Consider the following 19792-nt stretch of genomic DNA (forward strand, 5'->3'; position numbering starts at 1 on the left):
GTGCTTGGAGTCCCTATTTGCCAGCTGTTCAGCTGCATCTCAGGGTCTGGCTTCTCCATCTTGGCTGGCCTTCGGCCTCCTTCCCCAGGGGAAGGCTGGGCTGTGGGGTCGAGATGCCCTCTCCGCAGCCTGCCCGTCTCGCCTGGGTAGAGGCACATACACGTGCAAGCCAGGGTGCGCGGGGGCTGGGTGCAGGCTTCCAGGCCAGGGCTGAGCGGCCCCTCACAGTAAGCACTGTGCTCTCCTCCAGACTCCCCCCTCCCCAATTTTCTGCTTGCTGAAAGGTGTGGCCCTGGCCTAGTTCTTCACCTGTCCCTTGGGGTATTGAGGCTAGCCTGCAAGAGTGGGATGAAGAGCTGAGGGCTCAAGTAGGAGTGTGTCTGATGTCCTTGGTCTTTAGGGCCCATATCTATCCTCACGTGGAAGCGTTTCTGGCTTGCTCCATCTAAATCCCTGAAGCTTTGTCAGCGCTTGAGTTCAAGAGGCCCACGCGGAGGTGGGAGCTGGAGGACAGGGTGGGGTTCTGGGCTGACCACTGAGGGGAAGAGTTCTGAGCTTGACCTCTGTGCTCCACCCCTCTTCCCTATGGGCCAGAATGGTAGGAGCTGGGACCCAAGTCTCCACCTCCCCTCCTGGCCCTCAGCTCCTCCACTGTGACCTGGAGCTGAGCCTCTGGGAGAAAATCCCCTCCTGCACCGGATAAACTGACTATGGTGACTCAGCGGCAACCATGCCTGTGGCCAGAGGTGCCCCCTCGGACACTGTGGGTGGGTTTCATATTGGATCAAGGACAGGAAGGGAGGCTGGGTGGAGGCACAGGGTGAGATTTGGTGAGAGGCATTAGAGAGTAAGGAGGTCTAAGTTTTCATTTCAGCTGCAGTGTGAGCCAAGCTACTTGGCCTCTTTTGGCCTGTTTCCTCTCCGGGTAAGGAGGTTGAGTTCTTGGAGATATAGCTACGGAGCATGAACTGTAGGCGGCCGGCCCTGGGAAGGAATGGTGGACAGATAACCAGGAAGAGAAGCCTGCGCCTGGGCTAGGGCAGTGGCTTCACCCAGAGGGAAGATAAGAGATTCAGATGTTTAGGAGGCAAAACTGATAGCACTTGATGGGACTGCTTTGGATGAAGGCGCCAGAGCCTCCCTCAGCTGTCCTTTTTCTGTAACCACAAACCACCAAGTCCCCCTTGGTTTCCCATCTGACAAATCCATCTTTTAAGAAAGCTCAGGGGGCTGGGTTCAGTGGCTCATACCTGTAATCCCAGGACTTTGGGAGGCTGAAGCAAGCACATCGCTTGAGCCCAAGAGTTCAAGACTAGCTTGGGCAACATGGTGAAACACCGCCTCCACAAAAAAAAAAAAAAAAAAAAAAAAAATTAGCTGGGAGTGATGGTGGGCACCTGTAGTCCCAGCTACTCGGGAGGGTGAGGTGGAAGGATCACTTGAGCCCAGGAGGTGGAGGTTGCAGTGAGCCGAGATCGTGCCACTGCGGTCCAGCTGGCTGAGAGTGAGACTGTCTCAGAAACAACAACAACAAACTTGGGCCTTGTTTACTGTGAGATGGGCAGAACGTGGGGCTTGGTGCATGGGCTATGGAGTCAGACCAAGTGCCAAATTTGAGTTCTAACTCTGCCCCTCACCAGCTCTGTACCCTCGGCCAACGTACTTACCCTCCTCAGCTTCCCCATCTAAGATGGTGCTAACAACAGGGCTCACCTCACCTGTGCTGTGAGGACCGAATGCCTTCACAAACATGAGCAGCAGGCGCCAGCCACACACTAGGCACTCGATAGATGTCAGCTTCATTGAGCAGATGGCTCAATGGATTTCAACTCTGAGTGGCCTCACTGTGCTCCCACATCACACACTTAGGGTAGGTGCTGAAGTTGTCCCTTATAGCTCCCCAGCAGCTGGGAGACTCTTAGGGCAGACCCCTATCAATCAGATCAGCTGTGAGATGCACCAAGGTTTTTCTTGACTGCTGAGAACAAGTTTAGCATCAACTTGGGGAGAAGCCCAAGGGACTCACTGGCCCGGGACAGTCCTCTGTGCCTCCCTCCCCAAGAACCACTCAGTCTAGTCACCTAAGACTTTTTTTTGGGGGGGAAACTTTTTTTTTTTAATAGTTATTGAGTGTTCTACAGCTTACAGTAAATATCATAGTTACAAATTCTTGGCTTCAGTCTTTCAGAGTGATCACTGTCTGATCTTCAAAACAAAACAAAAACCCAAAAGAATCCAAAACAACAAAACAAAACCAGATTTACACTTCATACACACAAGTGAGGCCATGGGGCTTTCCAATCTTTACACTCTGGACTGTTTTGAAAACACCTATAAATTCTTTGATCAAACTACTTGGAAGACACCGGTCAAAGGTTTATTATTATTATTATTGTTATTTTAAATGTTTTTATTTCTTTTTAAAATGTGAGTTCCAATAAAATTTAAAAATTAGATTCCAACCTGTAGATTAAAATGAATTAAAAAATACAAAATCATATACAACGCTGTCTTCACAGGGATGTTACATGCCATGAGAACAGGTTTCTCTGTCATGTGGTATGAAACAGGGAAGGAGATGCCTTGAAGTCAGGATGGGGACAGGCCCTTGGGCCTTTCAAGATTATTACAGACAACTCCAAGTTGCCAGAGGCCTGGCCTTACCTCCCCCTGGGTAAGGAGGAGCTTGAGTCACGGCACAGATCCAGACTATCTGGCTGACCCAAGGAGAAGGTCTCTGGGACAGTCCCCCCTCTTTCCCTGACTCTTAGGCCTGAGAAGAAAGGCTGGGGCCTGGAGATGGCTGGTCTTGCTGGGGTCAGGCCCAAAGTGGATTTCACCCATTTGAGTCCTGTGGGCTGGTACTTATCTGCAAAGCTGTTACATCTGTTCTCCTCAGGAAGGGAAATCCTCCCGCTATCAGTGGCTGGAATGGGGTAGAGGACCTCACTACCACAGCAGGAATATCCAGGGACTATCCATGTGGCCACAGGCAAGAAAGTGTTGTCTTGTCCCTTTCTAGCTTTGTGGCAGCCAGTCCCAATTCCTGTGTGCCTCGCTTGGCCTTTGGGTTGGACTTAACAGCATGCACCACAGCATATATCCACTGGAGAAACTGAAGGACTGGGACCCAAGTCTGGGCCCTGGAACCATAGAATGCCTAATTTCAGAAACAAGTTTTCTAGGAGAGGGGCAGATGGGTAAGTAAAGGACAAACCCTGCAGCCCACCTGGCATGCCTGCCTGCACGCAGAGGCTCTGGTGTGGAATCCCATCAGTTAGTGTGGCGTGTTTCTTCAGCTCTGCGGGTGGGTCCACTGGCCCACTCTGCTACTGCCTGTCTCCGGATTCCCAAACTTGGCAAGCAGCAGAGGCTGCACAGCCAGTAGTGATGTGGGAGAATACAGGATAGAAAAGCAGACTTCCATGTATTTTCACTTAACTGCAGTTGAGGAGGGATTCTGATACAGATGGTGATATAGAAGAGAAAGTTCACTCTGGGCACAGAACAAAGCTGAGGAATTTGATATGGAAGCTTAGCCAGTGCCTCACTGGAATCCTGGATGAGTCCTATCCGTATGAGGAGCCAAAACTTGACCAAGGGGCCTGTCCTTTTATACTTCATGTGATTCCTTTCTGAAGGCCATCAGAACAAAGTAAGCCCGCCAAGATCTCTGGGAACGGGGTACCTCAAATTTGGAACAATCTGGGTGGCCAGGTGTAAGGATGCTCAGAGTCTGGTTCTGGTCCTCACCCATGGGAAAAGCAAGCCCAGAGACGTCAGTCTGTATGCTTTTGGCCAAGGCTGCACCACCAGATCCTGGTGGTGTACCAACTCACTGGATCTGGACAGTGGGCAGGCTCTCAGGGGATAGGAAGCCAGGTGTGCATGCTTACCAAGGACATGGGTCTCCCAACAGAAAGATGCCTCGTGCTGTCCTTGAACATGTCTTCAGTCCTGGGCATTGTGACCCCAAAGTGTTTTGTCCAAGTGAGGCCTTTAGTTGCAAATTCTCATCCTCCTTGTGCTGCCAGCTAGATGTGTCTCTGGGTCTCTCCCCAGGGCTCATTACAGGTCCTGGCCCAAAGCAGTTCATACAAATATGCTCAGCTCAGAGGACTGGGCTTCCCAGCTCTCTGAAGTACAGTGAGCCCCTCCCTTCATGCTTGCCAAGAGGCCCAGCAGGTGGCAGCAGAAAGAGCAGAGGATTTGAAGAATCACTTACAAGCTGTGTGACCTTTTAGCAAGTGTCAAGCCTCCTGAGCCTTAGTTTTTTTGCCTATAAAATGGAGGACTTTCGCAACCAATGTCAAAGTACTTTGCATACCAAAAAAGCTCTAGACAGGTGTGTGTGTCCCTGCTAGATATTCAGGAAAGGGGATATACATTTTAGAGTCATTACCAGGTAAGAAAGAACAGCAACTCCTATCTCATGAGGAAGAAATTAAATATGCATTTTTTTCAAAACACGGCAAACCATTATGTTTCAGGCTTTCACTATTTGCAGGCAATCCAGCTCCCAGACTCAAACTTCCTCGGCCCCAGGCCAGTGAGGAGGGGGGGTCAGGTAGAAGAAGTAGAGGAATTCAAAAGGGTTGGCTGGTGACTGGAACCATCTGGACCCCGATCCCGGCCACAGGTGTCACACCTGCGGAGAGGCAGTGGCGTGAGGAGAGGGAGGGGTTTGCATTCTGGGGCCAGTACTGTAGCTTATTGTCGGCGGCCACATCCCTTGTCCTCTCTTGCTTGCCTGCCTTCAATGAGAGGGCCCTTCGAGCTCTGACTTTTTATCTAGCTTGGCCACCGTGCCATCTAGAATCTTTGGAGGATACCTATGGTATTTCCCACTAAATCTCTGTGTCCTTACCAGTAACTGTGCCCTTCCTACCAGAGGCACACGACTGCCCCCGCTCTCCTGGGCTCAGTCCTTTTGCAGTGACTCCCCAAGCTTGGCCAGGCTTGTGGATCTCCATCATAGCAAGAGGCTGAGGCCGGCTGAACTGGGGCTCATACTGAAAAGGGGGTGCTGGACCTGGGCTCCTCCAAACCACAGCCTTTCAGTGCCCTATTTTCACCTTGGGGCCTTCCTTTGCTCTTGAACTACATAGTAGGGGCTAAGATAGGGCACAGAGCACAAATGCTTCAGTATGTGAGCCTGTGTGGGGATCAGATGGAGGGGAACGAGAGAGCAGACAGCCTGGGATTCAAGTGGCTCTGTCACTTATTAGCAAGTCACTTGACTTTTCCAAGCCTTGATTTCCTTATGGATCAAATAGGAGAAATAACCTCTGTTTCATCGGGTTAAACCAGATAATTTATGTTCAACTGCTCTGTGAACTCTGAGGTCCAGCTGTTAGTTTTACTTACTGGTGGCTGGTCTCCTCTTCTTCCTTTCTCCTCTCTGTGGTTCCACCCCAGCCCACATGGAGGCAGCAGGGTTCTGGGTTCTGGGAAGCCTGGCAGATACCAGCATGCTGTTCACTGTGGGCCTGTTCCCTTCCATAACCTGTTTCCTCATTTGTCAATTGACTGTAATAATTGTGACCCCATCCCTCTCAGGGCGAGTACATGAAAGGCTGTGAAGTGCTTTGAACTCTGTGATGCACCTGACAAATCCAAATGTTTCTATTATTATCATCATCATTATCATTATTATTATTTTGGCATTTTTCAAACACGTATGACATAATCCAGAACAACCTTTACCCACCTTTACAAAACCAAAGAGGGTGGGAGGAGGTATTTGCAAAAAGTGAATTAACACCGGAAAACTTTCTGTTGTTTTAAAGTGAAACCTCATCAGCACCCTAGAACAGACAATTTAGAAAAGCTGAATTTTTTCTCACTGGTCCTAAAGTTCCTTGGAAGCCCAGGAAGGTGGGCCCCCCAAACTCCTGGCTCTAGACCAAGGATGCTGATGGGTTTTACCCTCCTGGGAATGGCTAGACAGCTTCTGAGCTCCTTCCAACCCAAAGGTTTCCTGATTTTTCCTTCCCTTAGGGAGACATGGGGGGTAGGGGTAAGGGTATGTCCAAGTTTGCGTGAATTTAAAATGAAAGCAGTTTTTTAAAGTCCCAAATGTTGTCAATGATCCCATTTTGTACAGTAAAATGTTTGTGCCCCACCCCCAGAGGAGCTGCTGGCCCAGCCAAGCGCTGGGTGCCAGAGGCTGCTGCTGGGCAATCCAGGCTCCTGGCTGAGACTAGCAGGGACCTCCTGGTCCCAGGGGTCCCTCTTCTCCCAGATGAGCCTGTCTCCTGGGCCTCATCCTCGTCCTCCTCTCCTGATGACTCCCAGTCTCTTCCTCCTCTTCCTCTCCTCTCGGGATGAGGGGCTGCTGTCCTAAAAGCATGGCCTCTCCTTTTCAGCCAGCCCACCTGCTCCTTCTCCTGGAGGTGGAGTCAGGTACAGGATGAAAGTTCCAGATGTCTTCATAGAATTTCCAAATGCTATTTCTTCATTTGCCATTTCTGTTCCTGCCATCTGCCCCCATGTAGCTTCTGGCCAGTCTTCAACCCCCGCCTTTGGAGTCCATGGAGGAAAAGGGCAGAAACAGGAGCCCAGAGACCGTTCCAGACTCACCAGGTATGGGCGCTGCCGACTTAATTTTTACAAAACCAAGCCAATCTGTCCCTAGGTACATTTTTGTAGGCAAGGTGCCCACTAGGTAGGAAGGCTGCATTTAATGCTAATTTACTGTAAGGTCCAGGGCAGTCCTTTCCTCTTCTCTGGGCCTCAGTTTCCTCATCTGCCAAATAGGGGAATGGATGAGATGATTGCTAAGGTCCCTTCAGTTCCATGAGTCTATGAAATGTTTATTGCTATTGCTTTTCCTTCACTATCCTGACCTTCAGAACTGCCAGCACCCACCTGGAATATGGTTCCTTCACTTGGGCCATGAATGGCACAGGTAACCAAGGGCTTGGCCTGCCTGCAAGCTCTACAGTCAGACAGGTGAGTCCTGGCACTGGGAAGGGCAAAAGGAAAGGGAGAGAAATGCCCTAGGTTCCCACTCCAGTCAGGAGGAAGCTCCTCATCAGAGTGGGTCCATGACAGCTCAGAGGCTGAAGTCTGGATGACACAGGGCATCTGGCCTTCCAAGGCCTCGCTCGGGATGCTGGGATCCCACCACCCTGCAGCCGCTTGGCAGGTCTAAGGTCAAAATCACCTTTTGAGGAAGTGCCAGGTCAGTTAACGTCACTGTGCAAATCAGAAGGTCCAGGGCCAGATGCTTTGACCAGAGACCTTTCAAACCAAAGCCATGAGGCAAACACTGCTCCCTTCTCCCCTCTCCCTTCTCCTTCCCCACAATGCCCTCCCTCCCCCACCCTCCCCCAAATTCTAAAGACTTTTTTCCCCAGGTTCTTGGCCTGGGGTATTAAGGGGCTAATAACATTCCTACATACTCAGGTGGTTTTGTTCTTGGTCTGTTGCAATGGTTCTCAGGAGACATTTCATTTGTGTCCAGGACATGGGAATGTCCTGAACTAATCTTGCTTAAGAAAAACAACCAGAACACTCCCCCAGAGATGTAGCCTGCTCAACAGCTCTGAGTTCCTACCCTGGACCACATCTGTTTATGCTCTTCAAATGGAATCCAGCCTTCAGATGAACCATTGCAATAAACCCTACTCTCTGCTTGCCTCTAGACTGGGATCCCCAGGGACAGGACACTTAGGGAAGAGCAGAGAGGACATGGCCTGGTCAGGTAGGAGGAAGTGGGTGGAGCTGGAAGGGCAGCGGCTAAGAGGGGGACAGTCGGGGAGAGGCAGGAGATTAGAAAAAGCAGCTTTTACAAAAACCAAAAATAAAAATCAAAACCATTAAAGATGCATAAAGTGACCCTTGCACTTCCGTTGTCTCTTGCAAATAGAGGTGGTGCTGCTAGGGAACTGCTCCAGCACCGGTGTAAGACTTGAGTAGTTGCATACAATGTGTGACTCCAGATCTGTGGAGGGAAAGGGGAAAGAAACAGTGTCAGTGATATTCCAGAGGCCCCCAGACAGTGTCAGTGATATTCCAGGTTTCCTCAAGGAAACCTCTGGGCCCCTTCCCCTCAACTCGGGAGCCCTCAATGGAGCCTCTGTGCCTTCCTAGTGAAGCTGCCCGCTTCCTGCCTGTGGAAGCTGTTGTACTCTGGTGCCAAGAGCCCTGGAGGAGATGGGGGAGGCCAGCTGATGTGGTGGGCCAGAGGATTTCAAAGTGACATCCCTGGAGCACTATGGTTCACTGTCACTGCCTCAGGAGCTGCTGAGGGGACCAAGGAAGCCAGTGGCCTGGGTCAGCCCAAAGCCTCCAAACAGCTCCAATCAAAGCTCTAACATATGATCTAGGTAAGAGTTCATTTGAAGAACAGGGCCCAAAGTTAAAAGAAATCTGAAGACCATAAGGTAAATGGCACAGAATTCAGTACTAGAGAACTGAAGTTTAAGCCCTAGCTTAATTTTTACTGGCTAAGTGATACTGAACTACATATTTATCTGTAAAATGGAGCTAATGATCCTTATTTCAGAGAGCAACTATAAGGATTATGAGATAACATAAACAAAGGGATAGCTATTATTATTTCTGTTCTTATTTAGATTTCAACAAGCAGTCAACAGAAGTGATAGCTATTATTAAGAGTGATATTATGGACCTTGGAGCAGGAAAGCAACTGATAACTTGACAGCTGTTACCTGCTCCAGCTGACACCTGTGCACCAGACCCAAATCAGGGACTTTGAGGCAGTTCCTGTATGTATCCCCCTCCCACTTCTCACCCTGGCCACACTCACTTGGATGGGCTGCAGGCTTTACCAGTGTGGGGGCACGTAGCTGTACGCAGGAGTTCCCTGGGCCCTATATGTTGGCATGGAGACAGGGTGTGCCCCAATCGCCGTGTGCTGGGGTGTAGTCAGCAGGGTACCTGAGCATCCAGAGAGAAAAAAGTAACCTGACGAGGCTGTACCAGACACAGGAATGAAGAGGATGAAGCTACATGGCTGCTCCCTCTGCCCAAATCCCCCATATCTCCCTCACCTTCCTGATGAACTGCTGTCCGCCCTTCTCCACCTTGCCAGACTTCACATCCTTAGGAGAATCTTTTCTGATGCTTAAGGACAGAATCAATCACTATTCTAAGTCCTCCTTTTCCCTTTTTCTTTGAGATGGAGTCTCGCTCTGTTGTCCAGGCTGGAGTGCAATGGCGCGATCTCAGCTCACTGCAGCCTTTGCCTCCTGAATTCAAGCGGTTCTCCTGCCTCAGCCTCCTGAGCAGCTGGGATTACAGGTGCCTGTCACCACACCCAGCTATTTATTTTTAGTGGAGATGGGGTTTCGCTATGTTGGCCAGGCTGGTCTCAAACTCCTGACCTCAAGTGATCCGCCCACCTCGGCCTCCCAAAATGCTGGGATTATAGGTGTAAGCCACCACGCCCAGCCTTCCTTCTACTTTTCTTTGTATGCTTCTCTTACTGCACAATCATACTGAGTGGTAATTGCGATGTGTGTGGTTGTATTTCCCACACTAACCTAGGTGTTCCTTAAGGACAGTGTTCTGATCTGATCTGTTGATATTGGGTTCCCAGGACCTGAACAAGGCTGACACTGAATCAGTTTGCCAACAGTTTGCAAACTTGATCTGGGGAGTAAGAGGCCTTAACCATACCCTTACGTGAGGGGCAGAATAAAATCCAAATGCTCACTCTACCCCTTATACTTTTTTACCTCAGATGGTATCCTAGCTGGTTCTTTAAAAGTCGGGTCTCTAGGCTAGGCATAATGGCTTACATCTGTTACTCCAGTACTTTGGGAGTCTGAGGTGGGTGGATCCCTTGAGCCCAAGAGTTCAAGACTAACCTGTGCAACATGGTGAAACCTGCCTCCACAAAAAACACAAAAATTGGCCGGGTGTGGTGGCGCATGCTTGTGGTCCCAGCTACTTGGGAGGCTGAGGTGGGAAGATCACTTGAGCCCAAGCAGATCAAGACTGCAGTAGGCCAAGATCGTGCCACTGCACTGCAGCCTGGGTGACAAAGCAAGACCCTGTCTCCAAAAAAAAAAAAAAAAAAAAAAAAAAAAAAAAAAAAAAAAAAAAAAAAAGGTCCTTGGGGACTTCTGCTTCTCTCATCCCTCATAATTATTATTATAATTACTGCACAGGTTCTTAAGCTCCTGCCTAATAAAGACCATTGCCCCTGTGTCCTCTTTTTTGGTGCCCCTGCTGTTACTGGAGTGCTAGCATCATCTCTCTCCCCTAAAGTACACTGACAACCTCCTTACTGAGCTACTTGCTTCCAAATCACCCCTTCTAATCCTGTCTCCACTCTGCAGCCAGAGAATGTTTAAACCTAACCGCATCCCTGCCCTGCTTGACCCACTTTGTGCGCAATAGAGGTACCAAAAGGTGTTCAAGACTTTCCACCATCTTATCCTTGCCAGTGATCCAGCCACCTTCCAACTTCAAGTCCCTATTTCCTAAGGGCCTTGGCTCCATTCCTCCATTCTGTGAACATGCCATATTCATGTTCTTTCTGCACTGCCCTTCCCTCTTTCACTTCTCTAGTTAGCCTGTGTTCACCCTTTAAGGCCTAGCTCAATATGCCCTTCTTGGTGAAATCTTCCTCATCCCCACAGATTTAGAGGCTCCTTCCTCTGGGTTCACAAGCCCCCTGGCGCAGGATCTCTTGTGCTATGCTGCAGTCGATTCTATGACTGTTCTCCGCTCCGTTTTGAGTTCACAGAGGAAAGGGATGGACACTGATGCAGAAGCTGCCCTCACCTGCTGACATTGCCATGGTGGTGCCTGCCACCATGCCCATGGCCACGCCGTTGGTCCTGGGGGCGGCAACAGGTGCCGGGTAGATAGCAGAGGGGATGCTGTTGGGCTGGACGACCGTGGTGTGGTGGATGACATGAGGCTGGGCAGCATACACCGGCTGTGTGTAGTAGGCTCCCTGGGGGAAAGAGGCTGAGGTCACATAGGCATTTGGAGAGGTAGGTGGGATATGGAGAGAGCAGCACTGACTGAAGGACAGAAGGTCTGGACCCCAGCTGGGGTTCTGCTTGTCTGTCTTTGTGACTGTGGTCAGTGCAGTGCTGGGCTCAGCTTCTGGTCTGAAAAATAAGGTTCTAATCCTGTCCTGCCTTGCTCCTAAGGCTGCTCTGATGATCTAACGGGGTAAGAGCTCTATTCCCTTAACCTTGGTTTTAGCATTTTAAAATGTTTTATCTTACTGCAATGAACTTTTATTAAGCTGCCTAAAATTTAAAGTTAGGAATAACAGTCAATCAGTTACCAAGCATGTGAACAGGGTTGGTAAACTCCAGAACACATACACAAAGGATAGTTAGTAGTAGTATCATACTGGTACAAGTGCACGTTGTAAAAAAAAGTACATGTTGAAAAAAAAATGGCGGCCGGGCACGGTGGCTCATGTCTGTAATCCCAGCACTTTGGAGGCCAAGGCAGGCAGATCACTTGAGGTCAGGAGTTCGAGACCAGCCTGATCAGCACGGTGAAACCCCATCTCTACTAAAAATACAAAAAAATGAGCCAGGCATGGTGGCGCATGCCTGTGGTCCCAGCTACCTGGGAGGCTGAGGCAGGAGAATGGCTTGAACCCGGGAGGTGGAGGTTGCAGGGAGCTGAGATTATACCACTGCACTCCAGCCTGGGTAACAGAGCAAGACTCCATCTCAAAAAAAAAAGGCATACATGGATAGCATTTCCCAGGATGTCTCTTATTAGCTATTTCCCTTTAGGTAGAAAGGCAAGGATGAAGGCAGTGGTCCGAGGTGACTCCCAGTGCCTGAATCACATGGCTGCTTCCTGCTACCACAATCCACTGGCCCACTGACTTCTAGGGGAAGTAAACAGGAGCCCCTGATATCATCTTAATTCAGAAATCTTCAAATGTTTCTATTAAATGAGATAAATTGATCTCAAGCCTCGTTTTATTTTTTTAAGTTTTGTCTTCTACTCTAAAATATAGCTGTTTTTTAAACTCAAAAAGTATTCTCCTCACCACTTATACTTCCTATAGAGTTGTCACTCCATAAGAATGTGTCATGGGTGTGCCAGAGCCCCATATGGTCCCCTGTCTCATACCAATCCTGGAATGCATACATCCTTTAGCTGCAGGAGCCCAGAAAGGCCCATCAGGCACAGAAAGAGAGAGTAACTTGCCTAAGGTCACAGAGGTCTGGTGGCAGAGCCTGTGTACTTTCATCCTCCCCACTCAGCTCACAGACTGAGGAAGGGTAGATGTGGGGGTTAGAGAGAAAAGACCAAGACGTTGGGGTCTCATCTTGACCAACCAATAGCTCATGGTGTAACCTTGGACAAGTCATTCCCTTCTTTGGGTCTCAGTTTCCCCACTTGTTTAACAAAGGAGTTGAGCTAGAAAATCTCTGAGGGCCTTTGTCCTCTGACATTCTGGGCTCTGTTAATCTAAATGACTTCATGCTTCACCCCTCTAGGGGCTGTGGAGTGAGGGAGTAAGCAGATTGCAGGGATATCGCTTCCGTGATACAACGAGGATGGCTAGCCGAGCCACAAACCGTCCTCTCCTTCCCTCACTTCCTCACCCTCCCCACCACACTGTGCCCAGGCTGGAGGCTCCTCTACCTGCAGAAGAAGTGGCTTTGACATGTACCTACCTGGGCATACAGATTCTGCTGGGGATAGGCACTTCTGATGGGATACATGGCCGTCTGATAGGGGTTGGGTGATGGGGAGTAGGGGGGCGGAGCAGTATTACTCTGGGTCGGTGGGACCTTGTATGGTGTCCCCGCAGTATATCCTGTACCAAGGCAATAAGAGAGACTTCCAGTTAGTTGGCAGAAAAGCACTGCTAGAAGGCAGCAGGTCCCAGTCGCGACTCCCCAGTCAAAGATGGGCTGAATCCAGGCAGGAAGGATAGATGAGAACAAACAGAGAACAGGGCTCCACCCAGAAAGCCCTGGCCCCAGAGGCAGCTCCCTCAGTCCTGGTGCACAGGGCTGCATGGATGATTCTGGGCATCTTTTCTTTCTCTGGGTCTCAGGGCTCTCATCTATAAAATAAGAGGCTAGAACCAGATGGTCCCTTTTAGCTCTGACAGCCTGGGATTTGGAGCTGCCTTGTGAAATGGGCAGGCGCCCAGAGATGGAAGCCCTCAACTCACTTGCTCTTTATTGCTACTCACTGTCTACTTGCTTTTCTGTCTTCTCACACAGCATCCAGGGTATCCTTTTGCTACTGTTTCTTTCTCTCTTTTTCTCTGTTTCTTTTTCTCCTTATCTCTCTCTCTTCTTGGACTTCCCTCCATCATGTTCCCCTGCCTCCCCACCAGGTTTGAAGGTGAAAACCCCATACAAAACACCATTCGGAGACCCTCATCTTCTGGGATGCTGAGCATACAAAACACCATTCAGAGACTGTCATCTTCTACGACGCTGGAGAACTGCTCTGCAGAGTTGGCTTCTCCTTCTCTCCTGGGCTCTAGGGGAAGGCCACCTCTGCCTGAAAAGACCTGACGTCAGGGATCGCAACGATTCACATCAACCTGGAACGTGGGCCATGTCTGTCTCTCAGCAGGACGGACAAAAGCTGGGGCTAAGAATGGGACTGAGAAGTCAGGCCCCAAGAAGCTCACAATTGCCCAGGTAAATAAACTGTGCTGCCTTTGAATCCTCTGGAAAAGAGTGACAGACCCTTTGTTCACAGAAAAAAACTTGAAACATGAGTCCTCCATCTCAAAAAATAAATAAAAATAAATTTAAAAGAAACATGGGTCATTCAGGAACAAGACTGTCTCCTTTTAGAATCACAAAATGGAATCATTCTATGGAACCCAAATGATCATCAAGTGACCCCAATCCTTGCACTTTACACAAGGGATCCTGGGCTCAGAAAAGGCAAGTGTTTTTAATAACTTCTCCTAAAGACTCTAAACTCTTCTAAGTTGAAGGGGCAGTGCCAGGGGACCCCGGCTTTGCAGCCCTGCTGGGGAGGTGCTGAGGTGACTTCTTTCCTGTGGTTCCATCTTGGGTAGGTCTAGCAGACCTCACTGAACCTCTCTGGGCTTCAGCTCTTTCACCTATAAGATGCTCACCAAGGACCCTTTCAGCTCCGAGGTGCTGTTTCTATTATACAATAAGGGATTGGGGCAGAGTGGAGGGAGTGCTTTATTGGAAGAGAAGATTTCTAGTCTTCAGTCCTGGCTTTCCCCCTAACTTTTGGTGACAACTGTCAAGTCTTTGGGCCTTAGTTTCTTATTTCGTAAAATCAGGTGGCCAAGATTGAAGATTTCTTCCTAAACAAAAATTCCATGGTTCTAAAGATCCTGGGTCTCTTCTACCTTAACCCCAAGTAAAAGCAAACTACCACATGGTCACAAATCTCTCTCAGTCCACATCACACCTCTTTGGCTTGGCACCTCCCTGCCCCTGATGACCCGGGAGGATAGGAGAGCTGCTGCACAGCTGCCACAAAAGTCAGACTATTCCCTGGATTCATGACATTTATTTTTTCACCTGCAGATCCATAGTTTTTTTCCCATAGTTTTGTGGTCAAATATGCTTGGGAAATAAGTAGCAATGACGACAGAGTGGAAAGGACACGTGAAAAAGAGGAAAGCATGTCAAAGAGAAGTAGAAACTAACTGGAAGTGGGACTATGAGCTGAGTGAGAAGTCTAGAGCAGATTCCTCAAAGTTTCTAGATTATGGAGCTAATCATGAAATGTGGTCATAGGAGGAGAAGCAGAAGATTCTGTGAGGGAGACAGGGAGTCCAGCTTTGCAGGTGTCTGGAGGGAACCATCTGGTGTGTGCGGAGACACAATTTACTGATCTACAAACAAAGGGGTTTATAGATAAACCAGAGATAGACATTTCCCAAATGTGGACAACAGACTATAGATTCCAAGGGATCTTAATAGTTGTTTTTGCCAAAGAAAAGGAAAGAAAAAGAGTTCTGTAGTCCCATATGTTTGTGAAGTCACAATGTAAAATAGAGATACACAATTACGATTTTGTTTTTATTCCACGACCCTGAGAAGTTTTTAAAACAATACGGTGGGCTGGATGTGATGGCTGTCACCTATAATCCCATCACTTTGGGAGGCCAAGGCGGGAGAAGCACTTGAGACCAGGACTTCAATGCCAGCCTGGGTAACACAGACAGACTACATCTCTAAAAAAAAAAAAAGAAAAAAACGTAGCCAGGCATGGTGGCTGGTGTAGTGCCCAGCTACCTGGGAGGCTGAGGCGTGAGGATGGCTTGAGCCCAGGAGTCTAAGGCTGTTGTGAACCATCATCACACCACTGTACTTCAGCCTGGGTGACTGCAGGACCCTGTCTCTTAAAGAAGGTGGGGAGGTGAACTGTGAATCTCTAAGATGGGAGTATATACAAGACTGTGTTTTCCAAATTAATTTTACTACAGAATCTTTTATTCCTACTATAAACATTTACAACAATTAAATTTCAACCATGTTTTTTGTAATTGAAGCTAGTTTTGGTAAACAAAGTTTTACTGTAACATCCACATCTATTCATTTACATATTGACTAAGGCTACTTTCCTGCTACAATGGTAGTTACTGATAGAGAGCATATGGCCTTTGAAAAGCCTTTACAGGAATGCTTGCTGACCCCTGATTTAAAGAAATATATCAAGGTGTAGAGAATCCTAGCAGAGCTGAAAGCATCCATTTTCTATGCAGGAGAGCAGGACACCCCTGAATCAGAAGACGCCTATTTCTGAAAGCTCTGTGGCGCAGCACCGTGGTTATGAGCAGTCTGGAGACAGACTGACTGCCTGGGTCCAAACCCCCAGCTCTGCAACTTAATAGCTCTAGGATACATCAGTCTCCTTGTGTATGATATGGGAACAGTAATGGTACCTACTTCATAGGGTTCCTGTGATAAATGCATTAATTGTTAAGTAAAAAGCACTTAGAACAGTACCTGACATATTAGAAGCACTTTATAAAGATCAGTTATTATTATTTTCTTTCTCACTTTATAGTAAGATACTTTTATAGAAAGCTTCTGTCCTAAGGGTATGCAGGCAGAGCCTGGTCTGAGAGACTAAAGCTAAACTATGACTACTATGGTCTGTCCCAGCTTTAAACACAGACTCCAGGATTCTAAGATTCTAAAATGTTATGGCTTAAAATGCTATGATTTTATGATTCTTTAAAGTTAACAGGCCAACGATGCTGATGACTTTCCTTTATGCTCTTGGAGAATGTGCTCTGGAATTTTTCTCTTCCCTGGGGAAGCTGGATTACCCCCTCTATGCCACAAGGACAGCCATATTACAAAGTGGTGAGACCATCCCTCTGAGGAAAATCAAAAAGCTCCAAGAGACTGCAGCAGAATTTGGTTCCCACATCTAAGAATAACCTTGTCTGAGAATGTTTCCCTTTCTTTATGTTATGAAATGAGACACACACATACTCAGAATACAAATCAGTAGCCAAAGCACCCTTGGCAGTCAAAGAGATGATGCTGCAGAAGAAGGCCTTGCTTGTTTGTCCAGACAGTCTGAGATGGGAGAAGCAGAACTGCAGAGCTAGAAGACTCGGAGATCATTAAGACCAACATAAACATTTCACAGATGAGATAATGAGTAGTTGCTGAAAGAGAGAGCTACTTGTGGGGATCTAAGACTCAGAGCTACTTCCTCTAACCACAGTGGTTCTCAAGGTTACCGTTTGTCAGGAGGATCTTCATGAGGCTGCAGAAACTGCTTGGGGGCCCTCATCCTAGGTTCTGTCAGTAAGTCAGGTCAATTCCTCTCTCAGGGAATATCCTCATTTGGATTACACAGTATCAGAGAACATTTCTAGTGTGACATTCTAAGTCACTGAGTATTTCAGAAGACTTTCATGAGGAAATCATTGCAGAGGACTTTCCATAATTTACTGGTGGTCCTGTCAATACTGTTGAGGAACACTAAAAATTCCCCTGGAGCTATAGCCTGAGCTTGGGTAACACAAAAATCAGGGTTTATTACTTTATGTATCTAAGTAAAAGAAGCTGTTGGGCTTGTTGCAAAAAAGGCTCACAGATTTTGCCCAAATGAACTTAGACTCAATTCACTCACTGGAGGCCTGGCTATCCTGAAAGGAATTCTAAGTTTGAAGGTCACAGAATTAAGACTTTGGAATGTTGTGCCTGAAGGACATTAGAGGTTTATATTCAACCTTCTCCCTTTCCGAGAAAGAACCTGGAGCCCAGAAGGATGGATTTTCCCCAAACTGTACAGCACATCAGTACAGAGCTGGGCCCAAAGTTCAGGGCTCACCATGCCCTAGGTAGAGCTCTTGCTGAGTTAGAGTCTCTGTAGTCCAATCTTGGGCATTTAATACACTGGCCTTGGTTGTCCCCATTTCACTAAAGGCAATATCATGGAAGAAAAAAGGAATTCAATCACTAGAAGTCCCAGCTCTGCCTTATAAAAGAGGCTTTGTTTGTGATGTCCTGTTCTTTCTCTTAGGTTCCTAACCATAATTTTAGAATCCATCAACTGGGGTAATAAGAAGAGTATGTACATTAACAAGATAAAACCTTTTCAGTCCTTTCTGCAATCCTTTCTCTCTGTCATATATCTTTTGAGTTGTAGAAGCCCTGCCACCTTCAAAGGCATTGATCCTCACGTTACGGATGTCTTTTAGACTAATCGGTTTATTGATCATCAGATTTATATGTCTGCACCAAATAAAGTTCTATGTCTGAATCTTGCTTTGACCCCTAAGACTCCTTGTTGATAGCCAAGTAAGACAGTGATGAATAAGTAGGAAACCTAATTACAAACAGGCTTGGCAAGTGTCAGTGAAATTGAACTGAATTTGTCAAAGTGCCCTGAATTTTCTGTGGTACTAGAAGCCACAAAATCTGAATGCTGGCAGGAATCTTTTTGAGTATGGGAGGGCCAGTCAACCCCAACTGCATTAAAAAATGGCACAGGTTTATACATTACTTGCTTAAAAGAGAGGTAGGACAGGCATGGTAGCTGGTGGACAGACAGCTTGAGCCCAGGAGTTTGAGATCAGCCTAGGCAATGTGGCAAAACCCCATCTCTACAAGAAATTAAAAAATTAGCTGGGCATGGTGTTGCATGCCTGTGGTCCCAGCTACATGGGAGGTTGCAGTGGGAAGATTGCTTAAGCCTAGGAGCTTGAGACTGCAGTGTGACGTGATTGTGACACTGGACTCCAGCCTGAGTGACAGAGCAAGACCTTGTCTCAAAAAAAAGGTGGGGGTGGGTACATTTTGGTCTTTTTCAGGGACTGTGATAGCCTGTCTGGGAGGGAACAGTGGGATGTGGCTGCTGGACACTTAATGGGAATTCGGGAAGATTTCAACGTAGTAGAAGGCAAGGCCTTCTGTTACTCAGACTTTCCAACTGTGGAAAGGGTTGCCTCTGAAGGGAATGAGTACTCCATTTTTGGAGATGGTTTGTTGGCCAGCTACTGTTAAGGGCAGCTAGAGAGGAGGTCCCTGTTGGGGTGGAAGACACTCAGTACACATCATCTTGCTGAGAGATAAGGAGTCTGATTGCAAGAAAGAACCTTGGAGATGATTTAGTTCAGTTCCCTCATTTTGCAGTTTGAAAAATCAAGGTCCAATGCATGGACATCAATTATCCAAGGTTACACAGAACCCAGTCTAGAATTCAATGCTTTGGGCTTCCACTCCAGGTTGCTTTCTGCTACACTACAGTAGGTGTGCCTATACACATCTATATCCATATGTTTAGATGTAAGAGAGAATATGTTTATCCCTATTTATACACACACACACATATATATGTAATCTTACGTATGTTCATTCATTCTACCCGAGGTATCTGGAGAAACTCCTTATGGCTGACATACTCTTTTTTTTTTTTTTTTTTGAGATGGAATCTCGCTCTGTCGTCCAGGCTGGAGTGCAGTGGCACGATTTTGGCTCACTGCAAGCTCCATCTCCCTGGTTCACGCCATCCTCCTGCCTCAGCCTCCTGAGTAGCTGGGACTCCAGGCACCTGCCACCACGCCCGACTAATTTTTTGTATTTTTAGTACAGACGGGGTTTCACCATGTTGGCCGGGATGGTCTCGATCTCCTGACCTCATGATCTGCCCGCCTCAGTCTCCCAAAGTGCTGGTATTACAGGTGTGAGCCACCGCGCCCAGCCTGATATACCTCTCTTAAAGAGTAAAATCAATCTCATGAAAAAAGTCAGTAATAGAATCTTAACCTGGGTGATACTTTTTCCGGCTGTGCTGCTTACTACCTGGGTGGCGTTGGACCTATTACCTTTCTGAGCCTCGTCTTTCAAACTAGGATGAAAATCCACCTAAATAACTTAATAGGAGTGTAGTGTAGATTAAATGAGAGGGTGATTATTAAAGTACATTTTACAAAAGGTGAGTTATGTTGTATAAACATAAACTGATGTTGACATCTAGGGGCAATGAAAACTCTGGAGAAAATGACATTGGATGTTGATATGGTTTAGATGTTTGTTTCCTCCAAATGTCATGCTGAAATGTAACCTCCAGTGTTGGAAATGGGGCCTGCTGGGAGGTATTGGATCATAGGGGTGGATCCTTCATGATGGCTTAGCACCATCCCCTTGTTGATGAGTGAGCTCTGATTATTTAGAGTGTGGCACCTTCCCAGCCCCTTGCTCTCTCTCTCACCATGTAATATGCTGGCTTCCTCTTTTGCCTTCCGCCATGACTGTAAGCTTCCTGAGGCCATCACCAGAAGCTAAGCAGAGGTTGGTACCATGCTTGCGCAGTCTGCGGAACTGGAAGCCAATTAAACCTCTTT

General features: G+C 47.7%; 1 protein-coding gene and 1 long non-coding RNA gene across 3 annotated transcripts in view; one reads left to right on the forward strand and one right to left on the reverse strand.

Moving 5' to 3' along the window:
• Positions 1–2088: 2088 nt before the first annotated feature.
• Positions 2089–19792, reverse strand: part of FAM168A (family with sequence similarity 168 member A) — a 203992-nt gene continuing 186288 nt past the window's right edge. For both annotated transcript variants that reach the window (XM_023209463.2, XM_023209462.3), the window contains 4 exons: positions 12642–12784; positions 10762–10936; positions 8777–8907; positions 2089–7948 (listed from right to left, as the gene is read on the reverse strand). In XM_023209463.2, the coding sequence (XP_023065231.1) occupies positions 8795–8907; positions 10762–10936; positions 12642–12784 (431 nt within the window). In that variant the 3' untranslated portion in view covers positions 2089–7948; positions 8777–8794. The remainder of the gene's footprint in view (positions 7949–8776; positions 8908–10761; positions 10937–12641; positions 12785–19792) is intronic.
• On the forward strand, positions 6448–13736 carry LOC111540870. Its single transcript, XR_002731113.3, has 3 exons — positions 6448–6585; positions 6855–6954; positions 13316–13736. It is a non-coding gene; the product is annotated as an uncharacterized LOC111540870 (long non-coding RNA).

The sequence above is a fragment of the Piliocolobus tephrosceles genome, chromosome 13 (assembly GCF_002776525.5).
Source record: "Piliocolobus tephrosceles isolate RC106 chromosome 13, ASM277652v3, whole genome shotgun sequence".
In the NCBI taxonomy this organism is placed as follows: Eukaryota; Metazoa; Chordata; class Mammalia; order Primates; family Cercopithecidae; genus Piliocolobus; species Piliocolobus tephrosceles.